Consider the following 19,805-nt stretch of genomic DNA (forward strand, 5'->3'; position numbering starts at 1 on the left):
TTCTTCTATTTCTTATACACCCCCTTCTTAACTCTCAGCTCATCTGTAATCCCCTTATGCAGTCACACTGGTTTCCTTAGATGCCTCCCACTTTTCTTTCTTGCATTTGGGCCTTCAATATTTCTCCTTTAAGAAACTCCCATCCTTCTTGGACTCCCTTCTCTTTGAGTATTTCTAACCATGGGATCACACTCAGTAGCTCCTTCAGCTTTTTGAAACTGGCCTCCTTAAAGTCCAGAGTGTGTATCTGGCTACGCTCAGTTTTCCCTTGCCTATGTATCCTGAAACCCAGGAGAACATGATCACTTCCTCCCAAGTTTCCGAGCACTTCCACTTCATCAATCAGCTCCTCCCTGTTGGTGAGGACCAGGTCCAAGATAGATGATCCCCTTGTTAGTTCTTCCACTTTCTGGGAAATGAAATGGCTAGCGAGGCCATGGAGGCATTTGTCAGACCTTACAGACTTGGCAGAGTTTGAGTCCAACAGATATCGGGGAGGTTGAAGTCCCCCATGAAATCTATTTATTGCTGATGAGCTTTTATTTTTTGCCGATGGGCTATTTATTGCTGATGGGCCTTTGGAATTGGTAAGATTAGTTAATCTGTTAAGTCACTGTTGCTAGAAGCTCTGACTGGTTTTTTGCCTATCCCTCACTGCTGGCTAATGTGCTTTCTTTTGACAGACCAGGGCAGAATCATTTCCTGGATTACCCCAGCAGGGGCCCAGTTGGCTCCCTTGGCAGTGGGTCTTGGTAACCTCCCTAGGTAGACGTCTAACTGTGCTTTTGTGAACTGTAAGAATAATGTTTTTAGGAAGAATCCATGGCTTGCATATTACTCTGTGGTAGCCAATCTCTGTGTGGGGTATACCACTTCAGAATGCAGATGAGGGGTGGTGGGCTCATATGATAGAATGCCTCCCCATAAAAATATTCCCTGCATGCAGAACGCTATCACATTTGAGGAAAGGCAGCCCTGGAATTCTCTGCCCTTGACATATATAGGGCTGTATGCAACTCAGTTATACTCAAAGTATGTCCATTTAAATTAGTGAACCTATTGTTAGTGATGTTATTCAGTTGGTCTACTCTGAGTACAAGTAGCATTGAATACCACTCAGTTTTCTATGTGCAGCATTTTTTTATTTATGGAGCAGTGTTCAGCTATGTGAACCCTGTCTGAAGTAGTACAGCCTCAACATGTCAACCAGTTTGGTGTGACTGTTGAGTGGCTTAAGAGTGTGCCATCCACAGTTTTCTCCATAGAACTAAAGAAGCTGGAAGAGAGTAGGTTTTGTTAATTCTAAATAGATCATCTTCTCCTTTTCCTTAGCCTAATAGCTCACAGTTGTGATGCTAGACATAAACAGAAAGCCCATCTGCAAGTTTTTGTTGTATAGTAGAAACTTGCCTGATGCTAAAATTACTTGCCCTAGGCAAGCAGCTAATAATAAACCTGCCTTTAGAAGTCTTAATATGTTCCTGAATGTCTGTTCTACAAGCTTCATTTGGAGATTATTTGTAGCTAGGCTCTTTCGCAAAACAGTTTGGGCAACTGGGCTTGTCTTGCATTTGTGATATGAAAACTATGTTGATGTAGAGCTGTGAAAGGCATGAAAATAAAAGAGAAAGTTGTATTCTGTGTTAGATGACTTGTGCTAACTGAAGTCACTGCTTTTTTTTCTAGGGTGTTGAAGATCCTCAGACTCTCTTGATGGAAAAAGAAAGTCTCCTGGCGGATTTGCGTTCTGAAAACCTGACCAAAGATCTAGAGAACCATAATCTTCAAAGGAAAGTTAAGAAGACCGAACAAGAGTTGCATGATTTGAATCTTGAGAAAGAGACATTGGTAAAGGAACTAGAAGAGGCTCAGCTACAGAAAAGTAGAAGTGACAAAGCCATTAATGTTAGTATTCAATTTTCCCTGTGTTTAAGAAATGCAGTTAAAAATAGTTTGCATAATTTGTAACTTCCTAAACATGAATATGAGTTGAGAGCAGGGAAAACTCACTGGAACTCAGTTCCGGCACCTCTCAGGTAGGCGCCATTGCCATTCTAAGAGAACAAGGGAGGTATTCATGGTGTGTTCCGGCACCTCTTTTTCTAGGAAAAGGCTACTGCCACCTCTACTTTGGAGATAAAAGGTAGTCCTCTTGCAACCCCTCCCAGACTTCTGCTTACTCATTGTACCCACACAAATAGAACCTGTTACAAAAGGTTGAAGTTTGTGCTGCTTCTGTTCTGGCTGCTTCAATCCATTCCACTCCCTGCCCCCTACACATGGGTCTAACAATTACTCTAATGTGAGTGGAAGTGAACTTTCCTTACCTCCTCAGTTATTTTTCATCCAGCCCTGTTTCCTTCCTGAATCAGAGTTGGTCTAGAGGAGAAAAGTTTGAGTAACTGAGCCTTAAGAGGTGATGTGCGAGGGGATTCAAGTACTCTCACTTGTTTTCTTGTTAAAATGAACACACCGTATATGTGACCTGGTCCAAAAGTGGCTAATTTATGTTGTGTCAGATCTGGTTTAGCCCCTCATTCCCCTCAAGGCCACTTGTAATATTACTTAAAGCCAGCAGAGGGGTCTCTCTGTCCACAGATCCAAGGCATCTCACTCTCTCTGCCGTAATCCACTTATATATGATAACTGAATTACAGATGCAGTCTCTTGTCTGCTGGTTCTCTGATTCTCCACTCCACTATGGGGTGAACCTCTGAGACACCATCGAGACAGCCTCTATCATTAAGACAGGAGTTGGCAACGATGGAACGTTTATAATAGTCTGAAGATAATTTTCAGTGTCTGCATTTACCATAGTCTGCATATCTGTTTTGCCATCATAGCAGGCACCAAACTATAGTGGTTTGAATGTGTTATTCTTTATTCAAAAAATGGTTCTCTTAAATGTGAAAAAACTTTGAGCTACCCTTTGAAAATCATTATGGTTTTGGTGTGTGGAAAAAAGATAGTAAGAATATGAACATAGGGCTTCCAACTCTGCCTTTTTTTGGGGGGGGGGGAGGAATAGACTATTGCTGCTGGTATTGGCCTGTGTACTGACATGACATCTAGTTAGTGTGCTAATTTTTGCTTCAGTTCCTCACCAGTGCTGGCATGTTCACTGCTGCCTTAGGAGCACAGGTAGTTGCCTTGCACTGAATCATACCACTGGCCCATCTAACTCAGTACTGTATGCACTGACTGGCAGCTGCTGTTCAGGATTTTAGGCTGGATTTGTTATTGTGTGTAAGGGGTGCAGATTTGCCCAGCAGAATTATTTGTACCTACCTTGGCTTGAGCTAAAGCTCCTAGGATTTTTCAAAACTTGTATTCAACTGATGTACATTTGTAGTGTGGACATGCTGGCTGTATTTGCATGTCACAGTAGACCATGGTTTAGTACAGGGGTGGGTGACCTTCAGCTCAAGGGCCACATTCTCTCAAAGGCATCCTTTGGCAGGGTGCATTCCAGTGCTAGGCATGGCTAGATGCAAAAGTGGGCAGATCAACAGATGTGACTCTTTACCTTTGTACGGGAGGTTACATTCCAGGCATGTACAAGCCAGAGATTTATACACACCTCGATCTATCCACCTACATCTCTATCCATCCAAGTAAGCAAGGTGCGTTGTCACATTTCAAGGACATATTTTGGCCAGGCAAAAGCGCTTGAGGAGGGCTTACACCTGAGATCTTATAGAACTGCTGCCTGTCAGAGTAGACTATACAGGACTAGATGGAGCAATGGTGTGATCCAGGGGTCAGCAGACTTTTTCAGCAGGGGGCCAGTCCACTGTCCCTCAGACCTTGTGGGGGGCTGGGCTGGACTATATTTGGGGGGGGGATTGAACGAATTCCTATGCCCCACAAATAAGCCAGAGATGCATTTTAAATAAAAGGACACATTCTGCTCGTGTAAAAACATGCTGATTCTTGGACCGTCTGCAGGCCAAATTTAGAAGGCGATTGCGCCAGATCCAGCCCCCAGGCCTTAGTTTCCCTACCTATGGTCCGGTCTATATAAAGCAATTTCATGTGACTGTCCCTTCTGCTTTTCCCAAGGATGTCAAAAAGCCTGGAATGAGAGGATTAAGGAGTTATCTCTCAGGATTTCCACAAGACTGAATTCATCATTGTGCCACTTTATGACCTCTTAGCTCTTCCCACAGATGTTTGCTCAGAGGACCAAAGTCCTTGCTAAATGATCTGCAGCATCCTCAAAAATTGAAGCCTGATCATCTTTTAATGCGGCCTGCTGTATCAAACACCAGAGCCACTGCTGTGAGTTGAATGCATTTCACCGGAAGCCTGGATGTGAAAATGTTTGCCCATTGAACAGGCAGGCAGGAGTAAAGAGCACACGGCAATATTTTCCTTATTTGACAATTTGGAACCCATTTGAGGGCTGTGATGCAAAATCTCTGTGAACGAGCTCATCCGCCCCTGTTCTATTAACGTTAGGCAAAATGGTTGCTGTGCTGTGTTGCCAGCCCATAAAACTTTAACAAAATGAACCGTGCCAGTTTTTTTTTTTTTTTTTTTTTTTTTTTTGCTCCTTTACATCAAATTCTGAATATAGAAGGAAAATCTGAGCTGCTGGCTGGGAAATTAAATGATCTCTAAAATAGAATCATTGTAGAATCAGTGGTCCTTACACATAGTTGGGTAGAAAAGCCACACTGTTGCATATCCATGGGGAATCAGTGGGGAGCTGGCTGTGCAATTGCCTGCTCCCACCCTTCTTAGAGGCCCAAGCCAGCTGCTGCTTCTCCTCCTCCTTGTGCCACACTCACTTCAAGGGGGCAGGTGAGCAAGGAGTGATAGTGAGGGGGAGGGGGGAGGGCTCCAGGGCAGAGGCAGTTTTAGGGTAGTGCAACTAGTGTGGTTGCACTGGGAACCATGCTGTAGGAGGTGCCAAAACAATGTTATAGAGCAGAGCATGAGAGGTGGGGACTGTGCCAAATTTTAGCTTGCACAGGGCACCACTGAAATTTGAGAGCCCAAAGCCTGCCACTGCCAGGGGTTGACAGTGGGCGCTCTGTTGAGGTATGGACCTTGACCGGTGGTGACTCCTGAAGCTTTGATACAAGGCAGGAGTGAGGGACCTCAGGAACCAGGGTCAAATATGGCCCTCCAGGCCCTTGAACACTGATAGTGCCTTTTGCTTGTCTAGATGGGGGATAGACAGGGGTGTATGGATTGAAAATGGTGTATAAAAGCACAAAATGTACATTTTTTTTTGTTCCACCCACATTTGCCTCTGGCCCCACCTACCTCTGCCATGTGATCCCTGGAAGGTAGCCCGAAAAAAACTTTGGCCCTTGAGCTAAAATATGCTTATCAGCCCATGGTGTAAGGGAAGCAAAGCAGCCTGTAGCAAGTCTCAGGAACTAAAAATGGAGGCTGCAGCAGTCCATGGAAGACCACAGGCCAAAGAAGCAAAGGATAAAGCCAAGGGGAATGAAGCTGAAATGTGTTAGTTATGAGCCTAATCTGTTACGATTTTAGAGCTTTTAAATTTATGCTGTGTGAGTGTGTGTGTTCTTTGGGGGAAGTCTTGTGCTTGACTCTGATTCAGAGTCTTGACAGTGGCTGGATTTTGGAGTCATGACACTAATAGGCTACACAGTGAGCTTCGTGGTGGGTTTTAACCTGATTTTTTCCTTTCCAAACCCAACAATATATAATTGCTATGTCACAGTAATTTCCATTTTCTCTCCTTGGGCCGGGTTTGAAGGCGGATTAATCTTATCTGTAGGGACTAGAATGATCCTGAGCATATGGCTACTTATGCACCTAAGAACTTGTTTCTGGCATACAGTAAAGTACAAAAATATTTTCAGTATTAAGGCCAGTTAATTAGCTCTACCCAGTTGTATTCTGTGTACTTGACTCAGTGCTGAGACTCTACTATGCTGTATCTGTGGAGTGGATTGCAGATTTTAGTGTGCTTTTTGCTTTTTGTTTTACTCTGAAGCAGTTAACATTTTGGGGCTTTGGGTGGATTTCACAGATGTTAGGAAATCGCCAGAGACGATGGAAGAAAATGGAGCCTTGCAGATGACACAAAGCTTCTCTGACAAAGTATTAAAAGAATTTAGCAGGAAACACAAGTGGACCTTTGGGGTACACGCAGCAGAGCTTTAGTCTTTCTTTAAGCAAATCCTCAAATTCAGGAATTCTTCCAAGCCATTGAGTCTGCAACACATTTGCCAGCAGCTGATTAATAATGTGCATCTACCAAATAACAGCTGGTTTAATAAGGTGCATCTACCAGTAACTGTCCGTCATCTTTGATCAAATGGTTGGGAATAGACAATAAGTCATTGTGTTGGATCTATTATGTGATGGTTGTCCCACCACCCCTGTCCTCAATCTTAAACTGAAAGGGTTGGGAGCTTAATATTTTAATCATTCATTCTTTTCCACCTTTTTTCTATTTGACCAAGGGGGAGGACACTTCTCTGACCTTCAGTCTGAATTCTTTTAAGAATGGCTTTCCCATTCATTTTCTAAATTCAGTCATTATTCATCACAGAGCACTCCCTGGAAAAATGAGTTGTGGTGGTCAGGAGGTATTTGGCAGAAAGCATCTCTCATGGAGAATTGGCTCATTCTGTTTGTTGAGACATAGAGACCAGTGACTTTCTTTGGGTTGTTCCATTGGAACCTGGTCCCTGAAAAGAAAATACATTTCATTAAGATAACATAGTGTTTCATTAGTAGAAGGGACTCCAAAATCACTCAACTTGTTTAACCAAAAAACCCAGGCTGTATAATTGGGATCAGTTAATTTTCTTTAATTAGGAAGCTGCATTATGCCAAGTCAGATTGTTGGTCCAACTAGTTCAGAATTCTCTACACTCACTGTCAACTGATCTCCAGGATTTCAGGCAGGAAGTCTCTCCCACTGTTCCTGGAGATGCTGGGTACTGAACCTGGTGCGTTCTGCTTGCAAAGCAGATTGTCTATCACTGAACTATCAGCACTTTCCCTTTGTTCCGTGTATATCCCACTTTTTCTTCTATGAAAGATCTTGAGGCATATTCGTGTTCATGTGTGGTCTTTTGTTCAGATAAAACTATAACACCAGAATTCATTCAAAATGCCTGCCGTGGTGAATGCCTCCAATGGCATGAAGCCAAGCGCCTGGGCGATCTTCTTGATAGATAAGGTTTGTACGTGAACAGTGTAATGGCTACTAATTGTCAAGGCTAAATATGATCTCATGTCAGTTGCTGTGGATCACAAGCAGTGGAATGATGCTCATTGAAGGTTTGTCAATTAGGACTGAATGATGCACTGCCCAACCAATCACCCTCTGCCTTCAGCCATTCCTCCTTATTACAGCTGGTCCAGGAACTGCAGTGACTGTCAGCTTCCTGCTTTTCAGTGTTGCCCTTTGTAAATATCAGTTGGGGGTGGGAACAAACCCAGAATTAATTAACTGCATTTATTATTAGCTTTAACTTCACAAGTCAGTTGATCCATCTTCATCTACTGTTGACCTCCCTGCCTTTTGCCCTATTAGTCCCAATGAACATCAGTCTGCATTTGTGCTGCTCTTGCATTCATGTCCTGCTATTTGGTTGCTTACTGAGAACAGTTCTGGAGCATACAGGTGTTTGGTTCTGATTCTTATGTTTTCTGCAATGGAAAATAATAGGTGTGAATTCAAATTGGGGAAATAGTTTATTTTTAAAAATTATAAATTATGTTTAATGCTTCTTGTTTTGATGTCTTCTAAAATACAAGGGGCTGCTGCATCAAACTTATTTCTACTCAGAGTAGACCCAATAAAATAAATGGACCTAGGTTAGTAACGAGCATTAATTTCAGTGGGTCTACTGTGAGTAGAACTAACATTGTTTAAAAGCTTCAGAGTAAGTGTGGTGTATTGGTTACAATATCAGACTAGGATCTGGTAGACCAGGGTTCAAATCTCCACTTACTCTTGAAGCTCACTGGGTGACCCTGGGCTAGTCAGTCTCTGGAAGCCAAGCGTACCTTACAGCATTTTTGTGAAGATAATATGCGAGGGGGAGAACCATGCACACCACACCTTGAGCTTGGAGCAAAAGTAGAGTATAAATGGGATAAATGAATGAAAAAAAATCTTTAGAATGTCTAGGAATGTAAAACAGTAAAAAGTTAACCCTAACTTGAGCTGTTACTTAAAAGGATTTATTTCATCTTTGTTTCAGCTCACAGGTTTTTTCCCCCTTTCCTTTTCTTTACTTGATTCACTTATGTCTTCTCTCCCCCATGTTCTCTTTCTTGGTTAGGACCTTAGAAACCAGCTAGAGAAATTTCACGATGAAATGGCTGACAAAGAAAAGGCCCTTGAGCTTCATTACAGTGTTCTTTTGAGTGAAGGCAATCAGAAATTGCAGAGCCAGGAATTAGTCATCACACACCTCACAGCCAGCATTGCTCAGAAGGATGAGTTACTCCAGGTAGGAATATTGGAGCAAAACTGAAGTGCAGGATTTTATACAAGGGTGTTTAAAATGTTTACATTTGCTTCCTGTTCTTTTTACCATATATGCTGTTTTAGTTCACTACTTTTGATGAGAGTTGTGGCATGGTTCACAAAGTCTCATGTTGCAATAGTGGAGAATGTGTTGCTCTCTAGATGCTGTTAGACCTCAGCTCCTATCAGCCCCAGCCAGTACGGCCAGTTGTCAAGAGATGATGGGAGTTGTAGTCAAGCAGCATCTGGAGAGTCACAATGGGTTTCTTTCGGATGGGGACAAAATACAGGAGAGGTGCTGGTGCTCACATTCACATTTTCATGTGCTCTGAGGTGGCTTAAGAAAATTCCCATAAATCTGCTATCTTCTCTGCTAAACTTCTGTACTTCTGTTTTCACAGTTGGGTGGAGTACTGCAATTGTCTGGTCCTTCCAACCACTACGCAAACTATATTTGTGTAATTGCATTAAAGGTGCTTAAAATGTGTTGGAAAGGAAGGGTCATAGTCAGTACTTTTTCCCAAGCAAAGTAGGTGCGTGAGCTTGCTATGAAGTTGTTATAGTAAGTTGCCAGGTGACTCTGGGCAGCTTTGAAAGATGCCGGTTTGACAATAGCTGCATTCATCGCCTGCAGAGGTGCTAAAAACTATGGCAAGCTGTTTGCCAGGCTCAGGGGTTTTCAACCTTTTTGAGTCTATGGCTCCCTTGACCAACTACATTCTTTCTGCAGCACCCTTGTGGGGCTCAGGAGCCCAGTTATGTTATCCCTTGCCTGCAGAGTTGGCAGCCCCTGAACCCTTTTTGAACACCCTCCCTTGTGGAGTGTTCCCTCAGCCTCCTCTCCTCTCCACTCTCCTTGGGAGTTCTCTGGGCAGCCACTGTACCCAACCCTGGCCTCTGAGATACTCTTCACCCCAAAGAGAGGCACCTCCTCACACAGCTCCACATGGATCTGGGAACATGATGTCCCCAACCTTAACAGCCTGATGGAGACCGGCCGAAGGTTAATATGAGACCACCATCTTACTTTGGAGGCAGCAGTAGCAGCAGCAGATGCTGCTGGGCCCACATGGTGGAAAGGCTCCCCTTCGGTGCCAGCCACTCAGCTCCCAGGCAGGGAAAAAGGCCAGTACAGTGCCTGCCTGCCTGCCTGCCTGGCCTCCCACTTGTCTGTCCATTCCCAACAGCAAGGGCTGGTGGACTGGCTGGCTGGCGTCCCTCACCCACTTGCTTGCTTACTCCGAGGTCACCTCAGCTCCTGGCAACCAGCATCCCCTGACCAGCCCCAGAGGTACCATTTGCCTCCAGAGCTTGTAGCCAGGGCTGCTACAATAAACAGCCGTCCAGCCTTTGGGAGGCAGAGACATGAGAGGGCATCAGAGAAGGGAGGGAAGGAAAGAGGTACAGAGGACAGTGTTGCCCATGGCACCCCAACCATCATGAAAAGCACCCAAGGGTGCCATGGCACACTGGTTGAAAACCACTGGCCTAGCTAGTTGGGGTGTCGCCCCTGGTTCTGTTGAAGGTCAAATATAAATGCACCACCACCTCCTTCATTCTCTTTGATTCAGGCGGATGACTAGGGCAGCTTGGAAGAGCCCTCACACAAACGTTTGTGCATGTGTGCAGTGTTAGAGGCCTGACTGGAAGGTTCACAGTCCACCGCTGCTACATGGGAGACAGTTTGAAGAAAAGGAAATATAAATTGGCCCTGCTCTATATCTAGGAATGGCTAGGAACTAGGTGGAGTCAGATCTAAAAAAAAAAGTATAGACTCGCGCATACTGGCCAGTTTCTGATTTGACATGAAATGTTTGTTTTGGGCTTCGTAAAGGTAAAGGGACCCCTGGCCATTAGGTCCAGTCGTGGCCGACTCTGGGGTTGCGGCGCTCATCTCGCTTTATTGGCCGAGGGAGCCGGCGTACAGCTTCCGGGTCATGTGGCCAGCATGACTAAGCCGCTTCTGGTGAACCAGAGCAGCACACAGAAACGCCATTTACCTTCCCGCCGGAGCGGTACCTATTTATATACTTGCACTTTGATGTGCTTTTGACCTGCTAGGTTGGCAGGAGCAGGGACCGAGCAACGGGAGCTCACCCCGTCACAGGGATTCGAACCGCTGACCTTCTGATCGGCAAGTTTGGGCTTCTTAGAAGTATGTAAAAACAAGAAGTGGGTGAGGAGTGTGTGGCCCGCAATGGGTGGAATAGCTGAGAGGTGGCAAAATTGCTCTGGTGCGTTTTGGCCAAAAACCTGCTAGTCTTAATTTAGTGGGTAAAGCACAGACATTGCAAGCAGAAGGCCCTAAGTTCCAGCTCCAAAATCTCTAGAGAGGGTTGAGAGTCTCATGTCTGAAAACCTGGAGAGATGCTGCCAGTCATTGTAGACGATTGTAGGCTGGGGCTAGTGAGAGTTAGTGTCAAATAGCATTTGGTGGGCACTGGTTTGAGAAAACCCTGGTTTGGGAACTCCCACCATCTGAAGTGTGGCAGATGGCTTCTGAAAAAGCACTTTCAAAGTGGTGGTGCTCCAGATTTGGAATGTTACCATCTTCCAAAGATGCCTACCTGGTACCTACTTTGATGGCCGTTTTGGCATCAGACAGATTTTTTTTTTGTTTTGTTTTCCAGGCTTTAGAAATGTTTAGTCCATTTTATCTATGCTGATAGTTTTCGCTGTTTTGGATTTGCTGCTTTTATCATGTTGTTCTTACGTTGTTGTATTTAATTCTTTGTAAGCCACCCTGAGACCTTGCTTGAGGGGCTGGATGGAATTCTTCTTCTTCATCATCATCGTTGTGACATGTATCTATCTTGTTTTCCTTAGAAACTTGATGGAGTGATTAAAGAAAAGGCCATGGAGTTTCAGACTCTTTTAAAAGATAAAGAGGATCTTCAGAAGCAGAACGAAGATTTAGAAAAGGAGAAGTGTGCTGCCCAGTCACAGCAGCCAATGATCCAGATGATCCCAGATTTAGAGGTAGGTTTGACACTTAAAAAAAAATATTTAAAAAAAAGAAAAGGCTACTGGAGATTACTGGTTGGGGTTGTAAATGGTTTTAACTGATTTTAATCTTGTATTTTTCTATTGTGAAGTCAAAGTGTTGGAAGGTTACAGCATCTGCTGTGGCTGCAGAGACTGATATGGGAGAGACTTGTTTTGTTGCAGCTGGGACAAATGAAGGAGTATTGTTGTGCTACTGAAGTTGCACCATGGCATTTTTTCTCTTTGTGATCCTCCCAATGGTCATTCTTCATCTGGTCACTGCTATGGATGCATGACCTGACTTCTGTCTAGTCACTGCAGTTGCCTGTAAGGAATTTCCACATGGCAGGGTTGATGTTGCCAATTTTCATGTCTCGTTTGCAGACATTTTTGTAACGGGCCTGATGCCCAAATTCACAGAGAGACCCTGACTGAAACCAGCTCCTTATAGAACACATCCTTTGGGATCCTGCCATCTTCCATTCTATGGACATATCTAAGCTGCTGAGACAGGAGTGTGAACATGCTCTGAATGTGGGCTTGGGAGAGCACATCTTTGTTTGAGACTCTGTCATGTCTTCCTGATGCAGCACATCTGGAAGGCACTGAGGCATCACTTCTAGCAGTTGCAATTTGCCCACAAAGCAGTGTGCTCAACATGCAAGCCTGGTAGATCTTCACCTTGGTCATTAGCATCACATTCTCCCATACCATTTTGGAGGGATGAGCCATTGCTGTAGCTGCCATGTCAATACTCTAGCTCACTGTCAGTGAGGAGGCTGTTGGTTATGGTGGAACCCTGGTAGACAGAATTGTCTGCCACCTCAAGCATGTGGTCAGCACCACTGTTTGTAGGGAAGGCGTCTGAAGATGAGCAGTCATATTGGACAGTGCTACACATGTTCTTGTGGAAGGACATGATCATCTCGTTTGTAGGGCAGCAGTTGAAGAAGGAGCAAAAAGGGTTTTTCTTGTGTGTGTGTGTTTCTTGTGGCTGATTAGCTGTTTTCCCTGTGTAAAGGTCAGAGGGGGCAGGGTTTCTGTTGAGGCAGGGGATTAGCTGTGGGAGGAGCTTATCAGAGTTTGTAGGGCAGCAGTTGAAGAAGGAGCAAAAAGGGTTTTCTTGTGTGTGTGTGTTTCTTGTGGCTGATTAGCTCTTTTCCCTGTGTAAAGGTCAGAGGGGGCAGGGTTTCTGTTGAGGCAGGGGATTAGCTGTGGGAGGAGCTTATCAGACCTAGCAGGGCAGTTTGATCCATCTTTTAGATTTAGGGGAGCTAGTCTCAAACGTTTGTTGGGGGAGACCTAGGGTTTTTTTTGTGTGTGGGCGAAGTTATTTGTCCTGTCTTCAAGCTTTTTATGATGGAGGACCTCTGTAGCCACCCCCATCAACACGATCTCAAGATGGAAGGGGAGGGAACAGCTGCAGTCTCCTGCGATTCCTGCGCAATGTTTGCCATCTTGCCAAAGGTTGCAGGCAGCTTCACCTGCATCAATTGCATGTTGATTGCCCTTTTAAAAGACAAAGTCCAGCAACTGGAGGAACGTGTAGCTACGCTCCAAAGAATTAGAGAGCTGGAGCTCTTCTTGGAAGCAACAGAGCACACCGTCCCCACCAAGGAGGAGACAGGGGACTCCCCTGAGAAGGAGGCTAGTTCATCAACACAGGAGCCAGATATATGGAGAAACGTGACTCAAAGAAGTAGGAGGCCCAGGGTTCACTCTGATTGTTTAGAAATACACAATCGCTTTGAGGTCCTCTCCCCTAGCATGGAAGACGAAGAGCAGACTCCATTTGAGGATCTCTCCCTCATTACAGTCGATCAGGTATATGAAGACGAGCAGCAAAGTCAGTCCTCAGGGAATGTGCAGGCGACCTTGGAACGGACAACTCACGGAAGAACCCCGACCAAACCCAAGAGGAGGCGTGTAGTGGTGATAGGGGATTCCCTACTGAGGGGAACAGAAGCAGTGATCTGTGGGCCTGACAAGATGTCTCGGGAAGTGTGCTGTCTCCCCGGGGCTAAGATCCAAGATGTAACTGAACGACTGCAAGGAATCATAAAACCCACTGACAAATACCCCTTCCTCTTGGTTCATGTGGGAACCAATGACACTGCAAGCAATAGCCTCCAGAAGATCAAAAGAGACTACGAGGCTCTCGGCAGGAAATTGAAGCAACTAAATGCACAAATTGTCATCTCGTCTGTCCTCCCAGTTGAACGACGTGGCCCAGGGAGAGAGGGGAAAATAGTGGAAGTGAACAGCTGGCTTCGCAAATGGTGTAAACAGGAACGGTTTGGATTCTTAGATCACGGACTGCAGTTTCTTGAAGATGGACTTCTGGCAAGTGATGGGCTGCACCTCACAACGGTTGGGAGGAATGTTTTTGCCAAAAATCTCAGAAACCTCATCAGGAGGGCTTTAAACTGACTAATGTGGGGGAGGGAGACAGTGCTCCTGAAGGTAGGAGTCTATCAATTAATGAAGATGATCATCCAAATGTCATAGACCAAATGGAGCAAACAGCACGCGGACCTAGTGGTGGGAGGAAAAAATCCTTAAATAAGAGACACGGGGGAATGATTAATGGACTTCAATGTCTGTACACTAATGCACAAAGCATGGGAAATAAACAAGATGAGCTTGAGCTCTTGGTACAGCAAACTAAATATGACATAATAGGCATCACTGAAACCTGGTGGGATAAGTCCCACGATTGGAATGTAATAATGGGGGGATACAATCTATTTCAGAGAAACAGACCAGACAAGAAAGGAGGAGGAGTGGCGTTATATGTCAGGGATGTGTATACCTGTGAAGAGATCCAAGATTTAGAACCTCAAAGCCAATGTGAGAGCATTTGGGTCAAAATTAAGGGAGAGAAGAATAACAGAGACCTCATTGTGGGAGTTTACTATAGATCCCCAAGCCAAACGGAGGACATAGATGATGCCTTCCTGGAACAGATGGCCAAGCATGCAAAAGGAAGGGAGATAGTAGTAATGGGGGACTTCAATTACCCGGATATTTGTTGGACGTCAAACTCAGCCAAGAGCATAAGGTCAAACAGATTCCTCACTGGCCTTGCAGACAACTTCATTGTCCAGAAAGTGGGAGAAGCAACAAGAGGAACAGCCATTTTAGATCTGGTCCTAACCAATGTTGATGACCTGGTTAGTGGGGTAGAAGTGGAAGGATCATTAGGCGCGAGTGATCATGCTCTTCTGAAGTTTACTATACAGCGGAAAGGAGCAGCCAAGCATACTAGGACTCAATTTCTTGACTTTAAGAAAGCCGACTTCATAAAACTTAGGGAAGTGCTGGGTGAGATCCCATGGACAGCAATACTAAAAGGAAAGGGAGTTCATGATGGCTGGGAGTTTGTTAAGAGGGAGATAGTAAAAGCACAACGTCAGGCAATACCAATGAGACGGAAACATGGAAGGTGCCTAAAGAAGCCAGGGTGGCTATCTAAATAACTTTTAACTGAATTAAGATTAAAAAAGGATGTGTACAAAAAATGGAAAAGGGGGGAAACCACCAAAGAGGAATTCAAACAAATAGCCAGCACGTGTAGACACAAAGTCAGAAAAGCTAAAGCACAGAATGAACTCAGGCTTGCTAGAGAGGTTAAAAGCAACAAAAAAGGCTTTTATGGGTATGTTCGTAGCAAAAGGAAGAACAAAGAAACAGTGGGGTCACTCAGAGGAGAAGATGGTGAAATGCAAACAGGGGACACAGAAAGGGCTGAACTCCTCAATGCCTTCTTTGCCTCAGTCTTCTCCGATAAAGAAAACAATGCCCGACCTGAAGAATTTGGAGCAAATGATTCAGCAAAGGAAACACAGCCCAGAATAACTAAGGAGACAGTACAAGAATATTTGGCTAGTTTAGATGTATTCAAGTCTCCAGGGCCAGATGAACTGCATCCAAGAGTATTAAAAGAACTGGCAGATGTGATCTCAGAACCACTGGCAGTCATCTTCGAGAAATCCTGGAGAACAGGCGAAGTCCCGGCAGACTGGAGGAGGGCAAATGTTGTCCCTATTTTCAAAAAGGGGAAAAGAGAGGACCCAAATAATTACCGCCCAGTCAGTCTGACATCAATAGCAGGGAAGATTCTGGAGCAGATCATTAAGCAAACAGTCTGTGAGCACCTAGAAAGGAATGCTGTGATCACCAATAGTCAGCATGGATTTCTGAAAAATAAGTCATGTCAGACTAACCTGATCTCATTTTTTGACAGAATTACAAGCCTGGTAGATGAAGGGAACTCAGTGGATATAGCCTACCTTGATTTCAGTAAGGCATTTGACAAGGTGCCCCATGATATTCTTGTAAAGAAGCTGGTAAAATGCGGTCTTGACTCTGCTACCACTCAGTGGATTTGTAACTGGCTGACTGACCGAACCCAAAGGGTGCTCATCAATGGTTCCTCTTCATCCTGGAGAAGAGTGACTAGTGGGGTGCCACAGGGTTCTGTCTTGGGCCCGGTCTTATTTAACATCTTTATCAACGACTTGGATGATGGACTCAAGGGCATCCTGATCAAATTTGCAGATGACACCAAACTGGGAGGGGTGGCTAACACCCCAGAGGACAGGATCACACTTCAAAACGACCTTGACAGATTAGAGAACTGGGCAAAAACAAACAAAATGAATTTTAACAGGGAGAAATGTAAAGTATTGCACTTGGGCAAAAAAAATGAGAGGCACAAATACAAGATGGGGGACACCTGGCTTGAGAGCAGTACATGTGAAAAGGATCTAGGAGTCTTGGTTGACCACAAACTTGACATGAGCCAACAGTGTGACGCGGCAGCTAAAAAAGCCAATGCAATTCTGGGCTGCATCAATAGGAGTATAGCATCTAGATCAAGGGAAGTAATAGTGCCACTGTATTCTGCTCTGGTCAGACCACACCTGGAGTACTGTGTCCAGTTCTGGGCACCACAATTCAAGAAGGACACTGACAAACTGGAACGTGTCCAGAGGAGGGCAACCAAAATGGTCAAAGGCCTGGAAACGATGCCTTATGAGGAACGGCTAAGGGAGCTGGGCATGTTTAGCCTGGAGAAGAGGAGGTTAAGGGGTGATATGATAGCCATGTTCAAATATATAAAAGGATGTCACATAGAGGAGGGAGAAAGGTTGTTTTCTGCTGCTCCAGAGAAGCGGACACGGAGCAATGGATCCAAACTACAAGAAAGAAGATTCCACCTAAACATTAGGAAGAACTTCCTGACAGTAAGAGCTGTTTGACAGTGGAATTTGCTGCCAAGGAGTGTGGTGGAGTCTCCTACTTTGGAGGTCTTTAAGCAGAGGCTTGACAACCATATGTCAGGAGTGCTCTGATGGTGTTTCCTGCTTGGCAGGGGGTTGGACTCGATGGCCCTTGTGGTCTCTTCCAACTCTATGATTCTATGATTCTATGATTCTATGAAGCTTTGATGGCATCCTATCTTACTGAACTGTGTGAAGAGTCCTTTTCAGCTGATGAGGTCAAAGGCCATCGTCATTTCTTTGGAGATGTACAAGGGGCAACTCTGCTCTCTGCATTTCTCCTGCAGCTGGCTCAGTGAGAAAATCATGTTGACTGTTGACCTCTCAGTTCTAAAGCTGCATTATGACTCAGGATAGACCCTGTCAGTGAGTGACTAATCTGTTGAGAACTACATGGGTGAAGGCATTCCCCACAGTACTTAGCAGGGAGATTTCATGGTAGTTCTTGCAGTCATGACAGCCACCTTTGTGCTTTTAGAGGGTCACAATGCTGGAGTTGCACATTTCTTGTGGCACAGATCCTCGTTCCCAACTCCACAATAGCAGGCTGTGGCAGTGTGTCAGGAAGGAGGAATTGAAACCAGCTTTTATCACTTCTGTTGGGATTCCAACTTGTCCTGAGGCTATACCACATGCCTGAGAGTTGGTGGCAATCTTCAGCTCATCAAGGGAGGGAGGGACATCCAGCTCTTCCAAGACAGGCAGAGTCTGGATACTGTTGATTGCTGGGTCAGAGACCATGTTTTCCTGCAAGTATAGTTCTTGATAGCACTCTGCCCAATGCTTTACCTGTTTGCTGCAGTCTGTGCTGATCTTCCCAACAAGGTTTTCAGTGACGCAGCTTTCCAGACTGTTTGTCTAAAGGCTTTCTTCATGCCTTTGTACATTTTATGAATGTTGCCAAAGTCAGCAGCGAGTTGAATGCTCTGATGCAGCTTTAGCCATTAATCACTGGCACATTGTCTGGGAATCTGCTGGGCATCACCCCATGTGTGATGATCATCCCCAACTCTGGCATTGAAATCTCCTAGCAAGAATAGGTCTTTGCAGTCTAGGGCCCTTCTGATAGGCTGGTCTAATTCCTAGGTCCTTGGTCTGTATGTCAGAGCATGTAATGGGGAGAGTAGACACTCAAGATGTTAATTTGACCAGAGGTAGTTGAGAGGTGGAGGGAAAGCAAGTGTTCTGAGTCCTTGTTTGGCGGTTCTGTTGCAGACAGATGGAGTTCCTCACTGTGAAGCCTACACTGTGAGTATGTGGCTCGTCTCCTTGCTCCCAAAAGGTGTAGTTCTTTTCTTCGAGACAGCCATTTGAAACGAGTCTGGTCTCCTTCCATAAAGCAGAAACATCAATGTTGAGCTCATTTTCAGCTCATGGTCATTGATGGCCATCTTCCATGAGTCATTGACCAACAACAGGTTGGTGGACAAGCCAGGACACATGGCCCTGATATTCCAGTTTGATAGGTGCAAGAGGGTTTGTTTCTTTTCTTTTTGCCAGGTGCAGAAGCTCAGTCCTCTTGCTGAGTGACACTCTGAGTGCCAAGCACCCACTGAAGCAGGTGGTCCGTGGTGGGTCAGCATTTTATTCACCAGGGATTTCCCAGCTCAAGGCAGGCAGTAACTGACCAGTGAAACATGATTATGTGTTCAATTGGCCAAAGCAACATGTAGCACTTGTACCATATGCCAATCAAGTTGAGCTTACAGCTCAGAACTGCTGCCTCCTGCATTGTTTTTACTGTCCCCCCCCCCCCACTTCTCCCAAAGATGTCCCACAAGCCAATGAGTACTGATTTTTTCTTGGGGTTTATTCCCAAAGCCTTTCTCACAAATGAGTATATGCACAAGGCAGGGGAGGTTTAGGACCAATTCTTTAGCCCATCATTATCCTAGATGGGCTGTCTTCCCAGGCTGATGAGCTCCATCTGCCCCTTTGGTGGGGGGAGTGGAGTATACATGTCCTTAAGGCATGTGCTGATTCCTTGGTACAGTGTGGATGTACCTTTATGTTGGTTTGTGCAGCTGTCTACATCATTGATTCAGATGAATATGAGACCTGTAGTGGGACCATGCAGCTGGCTTTACACTGAGGAAATGGCATTGCCTCTTCCAGGCCCACTTCCTGCAATTTCTGTCTAGTGGTATAAAGCACTGCAGAAGGCATCTATTTGGCTTTCTGATAGTTCAGATTACATTTGAACATCTCGCCACAACACCAAGGGCAATAAATTTGCTTGTACTTGGAGAATGCTGTCAAAGGTCTGGTTGCAGATTCCTCATAGAAGAGTGTGCAAGAGATGGGTGGAATTACAGAAAACATGTCTAGTTGTGTAACTGGTGGAAATGGCAAAGAAAAAAAGATCAGCGGTATGTTGCAAAGGAGGCATTAGGATCAATGGGATGCTGTTGAAGCTGAGACTAGAGTGACAGCCTTAAATGGGCTACTAAGGAGGAGGTGCGGAGGAGTGATTCTGCAGAAGAAGGGATTAATTAATTAATTAGCTGAAGCTAATGGAAGACACTTGGCACTGCTGAGGCCGCCCGAGCCTCAAGCAACAGTAAAGGATCTACAGGTAGAAGTAACCCTAAGCCAAGTACTTGTAACTCCATCAAGAACAGGCAACCACCCTTCTATCTTGTCTCGGGAGCCACCCACTACTAGTGCCTCGGTCTTATCTGGATTGAGCTTCAGTTTGTTGGCTCTCATACAGTTCATTTCTGAGGCAAGACACTGGTCCAGCACATCCACTGCCATAACTGCAGATGTAAAGGAGTAGAGCTGTCTGTCATCAGCATATTGCTGACAACATACTCTAAAACTCCAGATGACCCCACTCAGCTGGTTCATGTAGATGTTAAACAGCATAGCAGATAAAATTGAACCCTGAGGAACCCTACATTGAAGGTTCCACAGGGCTGAAGAGCGCTCCCCAAGCACCACACTTTGAAAACAACCATCTACAGGTGAAACTCGAAAAATTAGAATATCATGGAAAAGTTCCTTTATTACAGTAATTCAACTTAAAAGGTGAAACTAATATATGAGGTAGACTCATGACA

The 19,805-nt window shown here is 44.9% G+C and overlaps 1 protein-coding gene and 1 long non-coding RNA gene across 6 annotated transcripts in view; one reads left to right on the forward strand and one right to left on the reverse strand.

Moving 5' to 3' along the window:
- LOC308579109 overlaps positions 1-19,805 on the reverse strand; it is a 262,636-nt gene that overhangs the window by 71,751 nt on the left and 171,080 nt on the right. The window lies entirely within an intron of this gene.
- CDK5RAP2 (CDK5 regulatory subunit associated protein 2) overlaps positions 1-19,805 on the forward strand; it is a 142,585-nt gene that overhangs the window by 37,235 nt on the left and 85,545 nt on the right. For all 5 annotated transcript variants that reach the window (XM_081179603.1, XM_081179604.1, XM_081179600.1 and 2 more), the window contains exons 12-14: positions 1,687-1,905; positions 8,286-8,456; positions 11,300-11,452. In XM_081179603.1, the coding sequence (XP_081035729.1) occupies positions 1,687-1,905; positions 8,286-8,456; positions 11,300-11,452 (543 nt within the window). The remainder of the gene's footprint in view (positions 1-1,686; positions 1,906-8,285; positions 8,457-11,299; positions 11,453-19,805) is intronic.

This window comes from Podarcis bocagei, assembly GCF_964188305.1.
Source record: "Podarcis bocagei genome assembly, chromosome: Z".
Taxonomy (NCBI): domain Eukaryota; kingdom Metazoa; phylum Chordata; class Lepidosauria; order Squamata; family Lacertidae; genus Podarcis; species Podarcis bocagei.